The sequence below is a fragment of the Muscardinus avellanarius genome (assembly GCF_963383645.1).
Source record: "Muscardinus avellanarius genome assembly, chromosome: 16".
NCBI classification, from domain to species: domain Eukaryota; kingdom Metazoa; phylum Chordata; class Mammalia; order Rodentia; family Gliridae; genus Muscardinus; species Muscardinus avellanarius.
In genome coordinates, this window is record NC_137802.1 from 2,760,686 (window position 1) to 2,768,994 (window position 8,309).

The 8,309-nt window shown below is 65.6% G+C and overlaps 1 protein-coding gene across 3 annotated transcripts; it reads left to right on the forward strand.

Moving 5' to 3' along the window:
* Positions 1 to 2,111: 2,111 nt before the first annotated feature.
* On the forward strand, positions 2,112 to 6,711 carry CSNK1G2 (casein kinase 1 gamma 2; the record flags this gene model as incomplete). Of its 3 annotated transcripts, none has more annotated exons than XM_080712553.1 (11): positions 2,112 to 2,394; positions 4,866 to 4,906; positions 4,982 to 5,051; positions 5,230 to 5,378; positions 5,447 to 5,681; positions 5,793 to 5,878; positions 5,942 to 6,026; positions 6,092 to 6,240; positions 6,322 to 6,405; positions 6,468 to 6,574; positions 6,657 to 6,711. In XM_080712553.1, 11 exons carry the CDS (start codon positions 2,112 to 2,114, stop codon positions 6,709 to 6,711), a joined length of 1,344 nt encoding a protein of 447 aa, XP_080568679.1. The 3 variants fall into 3 exon arrangements, with proteins under 3 accessions (XP_080568679.1, XP_080568680.1, XP_080568681.1); XM_080712554.1 differs by having other exon boundaries at positions 2,112 to 2,298; positions 5,176 to 5,378; XM_080712555.1 differs by having other exon boundaries at positions 2,112 to 2,298.
* Positions 6,712 to 8,309: the final 1,598 nt, after the last annotated feature.

Consider the following 8,309-nt stretch of genomic DNA (forward strand, 5'->3'; position numbering starts at 1 on the left):
AGGTGCTGCCGCGAGGGGCCCGGTGGCACGCACGTCCTTCTACCATTGCGAGGATATGGTTCCCAGGTAGGCGCGGGCCGGCTGGCAAGGTGGTTGGCCCAGTGCTGGCCATCCCGTGTCCCTGATGGCCAGTTCCCAGCAGCTATCCGCTCGCTGCCTGGGAGTTTTGATGGTGGCTGACCAGGGAGGGGCTGCTGAGGATCCGAGAGCAGTGCGCCCATGCCAGGGGTCAGGTGGCAGTGGTGGCGTTTCTGTATGCCTAGGTTTGGCAGTCTAGGAAGTCCAGGCCTCGGCCAGCTGAGGGCTGTAGCTCGACCTTCGAGCCACAGCCCCTGCCCTGCCCACGCACGCCTGGAGTCCCTGCTGCTTGTGGTCAGGCGGGCAGGCCCCGGGGCGTGGCCTGGGTCCTGGTGTGGTCTTCCCAGGTCCGCCTGAGATGGGAGTGCCCCAGTCTCCCTCCCCAGGGCTGTGCCTGCCACCACAGAGGGGGTGCTTGAAGTGTGGCTCCGTCAGGTGGGCCGCGGGGCTGCGAGCCAGCACCATGCCGAGGCTCCGTATCACTGCGGCCTGTGCTCGTCACCTGCGGCTCCCCGTTACCAGGACCAGCCGCTCGCCCTGTGTTCCACTGCAGCGCTGGGCACTCGGCGTGAACGGATGACACTGGGGGCTGTGACGTGGGTCATAGGGGAGGGTGGGCGGGGCTCCTTCCTGCCGTTGCTGGCATGGATGCTCTCTGCAGAAGCACCAGCTCCCAGGTCAAGCTGGGCAAGAGCTTTGCTGCCCGCGTTTCCCGTCTCTCCTAACTCTGCGGTTGCTCGAGACCCTGAGTGCCCGGTGGGCTGAGCGGAGTGACCAGGCAGGCCCTGCCAGGCCCCTGGCCATGCTCGGCTTCCAGGGTGCCAGGCCCAGAGGAGCAGGTGGGATTGTGAGTCCTGGTACTGAGGCTTACCCCGGGCGCTCGGTTGCCGAGCAAGCTGGTGAGCTTTTTAAGTGGCTTGGCTTTGGCTTGAGAACTGGAGGGGCAGGAGGTCGGTGGCCCTGGCTAGGAGAGGAGAGGCCGAGGTGGTGTGCCTGTGACCAAGGACCCCTGAGGCTGGGTCATGATTTGGACACTCATGATTTGGACACAGGTGGGGCAGGGTGGCCCAGGGTGCTGGCCTGAGTTGATCTTGGATCCAGAGGTGCCCCTAGCCTGGGCCTACCGTCCCTTCACAGGCCCCGTCCCTCTGTGTGCCACTCAGGGGCCACACAACAAGCCTGACTTCCCACCGGGGCTCCTGGTGACTCTCAGACCAGCTTCCTGCACGCTGGTGTCACCGTCTCGGGACAGGACAGATAACAGGCCTGGCTGTCCCAGTGCTGTCTGCTCCGCCTCTGTCCCCTACCTGCTCTTCTCTGAGCAGCCCCTGGTGTGGACACAGACGGTGGAAGGGCCCTCTGCTCTGGGCTTGGGGGCTTCTGCCTGGTTTCAGCCTCGGGGGCCTTTGCCACACGGTGGGTGACCCACCCACCTGGCAAAGCTCTTCTCTGGCACGTGGTGGGCTTGGCATACGGTGGGGCCACTTGTGCCCAGACCACCCACCCCAACAGCCCCCAGAAAGTTCCACGAGCCTCTGCTGCACCCCACAGCCTCTGCTGTGACCTCTGACCTTTTGTCCTGGTTTGTAAGGGGTGCGTCCAGAAGGATTGGACAGGAATTTGTTCTGCCCAGGCCTTCGAAGGTCTTCCCAGAACACCAGCCCGCCCTGCGCCTGGAGCCCCGCTCCCACCCCCGCTCACCCTTCCAGGCCTGGGCCCACGCGCTGGCCTCAGTGGCGCCGCCCCTGACCTGCGCCTGTCTCTCCACAGCTGGGCGCCACGAGCTTTGAGGCAGTGGGAGCTTGTCAGCAGAATGTCTCCTCTCCCCGCCAGCGACCCCGAGGCCACCAAGATGAGCGCCAGGGCCGGCCCCGGACGAGCGCCCGCATCTCACTAGCGGGCCGGAGGCTGCCCGCCCTCGCCCGCCCGCCGGGCCGCCATGGTGTGCTAGCGCAGAGCAGGACCTCGGGCTTCGCAGACTCGGCTTTGCACGGAGCAGAGTCACCGTGGAGAGGCCAGGGTATCACAAACTTATGGATTTTGACAAGAAAGGAGGGAAAGGGGAGTTGGAGGAGGGCCGGAGAATGTCCAAGACCGGTGGGGGCCGGAGCAGCCACGGCGTCCGGGCCCCGGGGACCAGCTCGGGGGTCCTGATGGTGGGCCCCAATTTCCGAGTCGGCAAGAAGATAGGCTGTGGCAACTTCGGGGAGCTTCGCCTAGGTAAGCCCCCACGGGGCCGGGTGGGAGGCCCTCGCGTTGCTGGCCAGGCCTGCCCTCCAGGAGGTCAAGGGAGAGGGAGCCCCGGCCTCCCCCGGGGTGCCCATGGGAGGGGCCGGCATGTGCTGTGAAGCTGCCCCGCCCCGCCCAGTTCCTGAGTGGCTCAGAGGCCCGCAGCTGTGGGCAGCCAGCCGGGCAGCTCTGGCCGAGCCCCACGGCACATCTCTCGTCGATGCCACTGTCCCTATTCAGAGGAATGCAGCACTTGGCCCAGGTCTGGGGCAACCACCTGAAGCTGGGGTGCTGCCCAGGGAGCTGTGAGGGAGCAGGGCCCCCATCATGCCTTCACTGGCCGGGGCGCCCCCTTCTGGGCGCACACCCAGGCCTTCAGGAGCCCCTTTCTCAATGGGTTGGGCCTAGGCCTCACCCTGCGTGCTGCCTGGGGTACCCAGCACTACCACAAACTCCTGGAGCCCTGTGTGCAAGAGGGCACTCAGCTCCCCATGCGGTGGGGCTTGCCAGACACTCCATCCAGCCGGATGCCTGTCACGGGGAAGGGGGGGGCAGGGGGGTGCTAGAGGGAGCAGGGCCAGGCAGGAAGGGCCACTCCCACTGGTGGAGTTCAGCCAGGCAGAGCCCGCATCTGACACCCACCGCAGGTGGTCAGAAGAGGGTCACTAAAGCCCAGCAGGTGGCTGCCGCACACTTTTTACCCCTGTGGGCTGGTGCAGGTTCCCCTGGGAGCAGGCGGGCACCCATGGTGAGTGGGGAGGGTGTGGCTGGCGCTGACCCTGGGTTGCTTCTTGTGTCCGCACAGCCCTCCCTCTCCCGGGCAGTCTGCAGCCAGGGCCCAGGAGGCCTGCTGGATTACACGAGCAAGGCCCTGGGTTCCATCCCAGCACGAAAAGCATCTTAATCCCGACGTGAATACGTCCTGAGCCCATAACAGACCCAATGAGCCCATAACAGACCCAATGGTGGTTCTCCTCCCTCATGGGTCATATTGTGAAGTTGGTTTTGTTTGTTTTTGAGGGTCTGGGGATGGAGCCCAGGGGCATTCAACCTCTGAGCTACATCCCTGCCCTATTTTTTATTCTTTATTTTAAAACCAGGTCTCACTGAGTTGCAGGGGGCCTCACTCAGTAGCTGAGGCTGTCTGCAACCTGTGATCCTCCTGTCCCAGCCTCCCGAATGCTGGGATGACAAGCGTGGGCCTGTATGTTTGTGTGTGTGGTAGTAGGGATGAAACCCAGGGGCCTTCTATCTCCAGTTATACATCCAGACCTATTTTTTATATTTCATTTGGAAACAGGGTCTAAGTTGCTGAGGGCCTAAGTAGCTGAGCCTGGCTTCGAACCTGCGCGGTCCTCCTGTCTCAGAGATCAGGACAAATTGTGGGAGGACTCAGACCCTGTTTCAAAATAAAAATAAGCCGGGCGCGGCGGCCACACTTGTCATCCCCGCGCTCGGGAGGCGAAGACAGGAGGAGTGTGCAGGTTCGAAGCCAGCCGTGCTGGCTTAAGAGACCCTGTTTCCAAGTTAAAAAAAAAAATTAAAAAATATATATATATATATCAAAAAAAGAAATAGGTCTGGGAGTGTAGCCAAGAGGCAGAAGGGTTTTCAGGAACCCCAGTACCACCAAAAATAAAAATAAAAAATAAAATAGGGCTGGGGGTATAGCTCAGAGGTAGAAGGACCCTGGGTTCAAACCCCAGTGCCACTAAAAAGAAAGAAGAAAAAAAGACTGCAGGATGGGAAGTGTGCAATGGGAGACCCCAGCACAGGAGGCACGGAGGGGCCAGTGGCTCCCTGCCCTCTTAAAACTAATGATCACTCCCTATCAGAACTGAGCGGTGTGTTCCCAGGTCCTTCCACAGGCCGTTGGGCTGCTGATGGGCAGATGGTTAACCAGGGCTGGAAACAGGCCCTGGGGAGCCAGTGCCAACCGCGTTCCAGCACAGTCTACTGGCGCGGAGTGTGGCTGCGTGGTCTGGGCCGCCCCTCCAGTGCCCGCAGCTGCATCTGTGGTGTCCCCAGGCCCTCCACCGCTGCGAGGTGGAGGGGTGGCTGAGGCGCACCCGCAGGGTGGCCCGGGTGACGCCGAGATGGGGCACTGGGCACAGGTGCAGGGGCAGGCAGTGTCTGCAGAGCCAGCGCACTGCCAGGCGGGGCCTGCCGAGCTAAGCCGACTCCTTGGGGCTCTGAGTTGCTGGCGGGAGTCACAGCAGCCTCCCTGGTCCGCCTGGGCCTCACCAGTGACCCGCAGGTGGGAGCCACGCTGGCAGGGCGGCCTGCCGGCTGGGCTTTGCCCCCAGCTGCTGCAGGTTTGTGGGCTGAGTCTGCAGGCTCTGCTCCAGCTGGCCTGCGCAGGAGAGGCCTCCTCCTGGCTGGCCGGGGCTCCCCGACAGCAGTGGGCCGTGGACGCGCAGGGTAGGTGGGGTGCATGGGTAGGGGTCAGCCCACACCCCAGCTGTGCCTTTGGAGAGTGGGTTTCCTTGCTGCCCAGGATGGGGAGGTGGGGCGGCCAAGGCGGGGGCCTGCTGTCCTGATGCGCTGTGTCCCCGCAGGCAAGAACCTCTACACCAACGAGTACGTGGCTATCAAGCTGGTGAGTGCCCCCCCTGCCGCCCCGCCCCGCCCCGCCGCGCGGGCTGCTGACCGCCTGCCGCCCTCCCGCCCGCAGGAGCCCATCAAGTCCCGGGCCCCGCAGCTGCACCTGGAGTACCGCTTCTACAAGCAGCTCAGCGCCGCAGGTGGGCGGAGGCGGGCGGGGGGGGGCGAGGGCGGCGGGACGGGGTGGGGGGGGGGCGAGGGCGGCGGGACGGGGTGGGGGGGGCGAGGGCGGCGGGACGGAGCGGGCGGGGGGCGAGGCCGCAGGTGGCGGAGCCGGCGGCCGGGGCGAGGCCGGCCCCAACGCGCCTGGCCCTGCAGAGGGCGTCCCTCAGGTCTACTACTTCGGGCCGTGCGGGAAGTACAACGCCATGGTGCTGGAGCTGCTGGGGCCCAGCCTGGAGGACCTGTTCGACCTGTGCGACCGCACCTTCACGCTCAAGACGGTGCTGATGATCGCCATTCAGCTGGTGCGGCGGCGGCGGGCCTGGGGCGGGCGGGCCCCCTCCCCGCGCCCCTCACCTCCCCCCCCCCGCAGATCACGCGCATGGAGTACGTGCACACCAAGAGCCTCATCTACCGCGACGTGAAGCCCGAGAACTTCCTGGTGGGGCGGCCGGGCACCAAGCGGCAGCACGCCATCCACATCATCGACTTCGGGCTGGCCAAGGAGTACATCGACCCCGAGACCAAGAAGCACATCCCGTACCGCGAGCACAAGAGCCTGACGGGCACGGCGCGCTACATGAGCGTCAACACGCACCTGGGCAAGGGTGAGGGGGGGCGCGCCTGGGCGGGGGGAGCGGGCGGGGGGGGGCACGAGCCAGCGCGCGCCTGGGCGGGGGGAGCGGCGGCCCCCCCGCGCTGAGCCGCCTGCCCCGCAGAGCAGAGCCGCCGCGACGACCTGGAGGCGCTGGGCCACATGTTCCTGTACTTCCTGCGCGGCAGCCTGCCCTGGCAGGGGCTCAAGGTGGGCCGGGGCCGGGGGGCGGGGGGGGCGGGGCCCCGCCGGCGCTGACCCGCGCCCCCGCAGGCCGACACGCTCAAGGAGCGCTACCAGAAGATCGGGGACACGAAGCGGGCCACCCCCATCGAGGCGCTGTGCGACAGCTTCCCAGGTGAGTGGCCGCCCCGCGCGCCCGCGCCCGCGCGCCGCCCCCGCCCACTGCCGCCCTCTCCGCAGAGGAGATGGCCGCCTACCTGCGCTACGTGCGCCGCCTGGACTTCTTCGAGAAGCCGGACTACGACTACCTGCGCAAGCTCTTCACCGACCTCTTCGACCGCAGCGGCTTCGTCTTCGACTACGAGTACGACTGGGCGGGGAAGCCGCTGGTAGGTGCCGCGGGGCGGGCGGGGGGCGGCGCCCCGGCCCCGGCCGCCCGGTCACCGCCGCCCGGTCACCGCCGCCCGCAGCCCACGCCCATCGGCGCCGCGCACTCGGACCTGCAGCCGCAGCCGCAGCCGCGGGACAAGGCGCCGCCGCACGGCAAGAGCCAGGTGAGCGCGGGGGGCGGGGCCGGGGGCCGGGGCGGGGGTCTCGCTCACCGCGCCCTCCCCAGGCCGTGAACTCCACCAACGGAGAGCTGAACGCCGACGACCCCACGGCCGGACACTCCAACGCCCCCATCACGGCCCCCGCGGAGGTGGAGGTGACGGACGACACCAAGTACGGGGCCGGGGGCGGGGCCGGGGGGCCGGGGGCGGGGCCTGGGCGGGGGGCCCGCGCCCACCGCGCCGCCTCCCCGCAGGTGCTGCTGCTTCTTCAAGAGGAGGAAGAGAAAATCCTTGCAGCGGCACAAGTGACCGGCCGCGGCCGCCGCCCAGGACGGCGCGCTCCCTCCACGAGACTGGCCGAAACGTCTACGCCAGTCTGGCCCTCCCCTCGACAGCATCGACTATTTGAACCAGGAGAGAAGGGACCGCGGAGGCCCCGCCCCGCCCCGCCCCGCCCCATAAAGTCCAGCTTTCCTCCCGCGATCCGAAGGCCGTTTTCTCGAGGGGGCGGCGGCCGGGGCTGACCAGGAGGCCCAGCGCGGGGAGGCCGGCGGGCGGGCGGGCCCCCACATGCTGCACCAAAGCTGGCCGCGCCCCCCGGACCCGCCGCGCCTGGGCCGAGGCCGCGGGCCGCCGGCTGGCTGCGGCTGGACCCGCCCGCCGGCCACAGCCTTAAAGCCCCCCCAGGCCGGGCGGCGGGGGCGGGGGGCGGCGGCCGCGCGGTCCTTGCTTTACGGAGTGTACAGAAATGGCATTTACGTTTCTCTGACGCTTCCTTGAAGCCATAGAATTTAGGGGCTTTTTTAAAAAAATAAAAGGAAAACAAAGCCACCCCGAGTGTGGCCTCTGGTCTTTCTAAGGGGGGCGGTCCAGAAACGCGACCCCCTCCAGGAGGAGGGTCTGTGGGGTCCTGGGTAGGAGAGAGAGAAGGCAGCGGTTGGCCTGGAAGGACGGAGGACGCGGCGGGGCTGCTTGGTCCGTTCCCAGAGACCCGAGGGGCCGGGGTGCAGGCCCGCTCTGAAGGCGCCCCGCGCTGGCCGCGCCCACGGCCAGGGGAGGGGGCGGCTGGGGGTAGTTACCTGAGCCCCACTGAGCCTGGAGCTGGACGAAGGCCAGCCCACCGCGAGCCGCACGCGCGCAGGGAGCTGGGGTGGTTGCGCCCTGCCATCCCAGAACCTGGGAGGCCGCGACCGGAGGGTCAGGGGCTGGGGCCAGGCTCAGCTACCTAGCCAGGCCCTCCCCAACTTAGTGAGACCCTGCTTCAGAGTGAGAGGGCGGCCGGGCGAGGGGGCGCGCGCTTGTCGTCCCAGCATTCAGGAGGCTGAGACCAGAGGATCGCGCTACTTAGGCCCTTCCTGAGACCCTGTTTTCAAAATAAAGAATAAAGAATTGGGCGGGAGGTGTAGCCCGGAGGTCAAATGCCTCTGGGTTCCAGGCCCAGACCGGCGGGGGGAAAAAAAAAAAAAAAAAAAAAAGATGGTGCACACCTGTAACCCCAGTGCTTGGGGGGCTGAGACAAGGAGGATCAGGTTAAAAACAACCTCAAAAACAGGTGCTCAACCGTTTATTGAAGCCCTGTTTCCAAATAAGAAAAGGGTGGGGGCCTGGGAATGTATCTCAGAAGAATGCCCCTGGGTTCCAATCCCAATACCACACACAGAAAGAAAGAAAGAAAGAGAAAGAAAGAAAGAAAGAAAGAAAGAAAGAAAGAAAGAAAGAAAGAAAGAGAGAGAAAGAAAGAAAAGAAAGAAAGAAAGAAAAGAAAGAAAATTGCAGCCAAGTGTGGTGGTGCATGCTTGTAATCCCAGTACTTGGGAGACTGAGAGGAGGGTCACAGGTTCACGGCCAGCCTCAGCTACTTAGTGAAACCCTGTTTGAAAATAAAAATAGGGCTGGGGTTTAGCTCA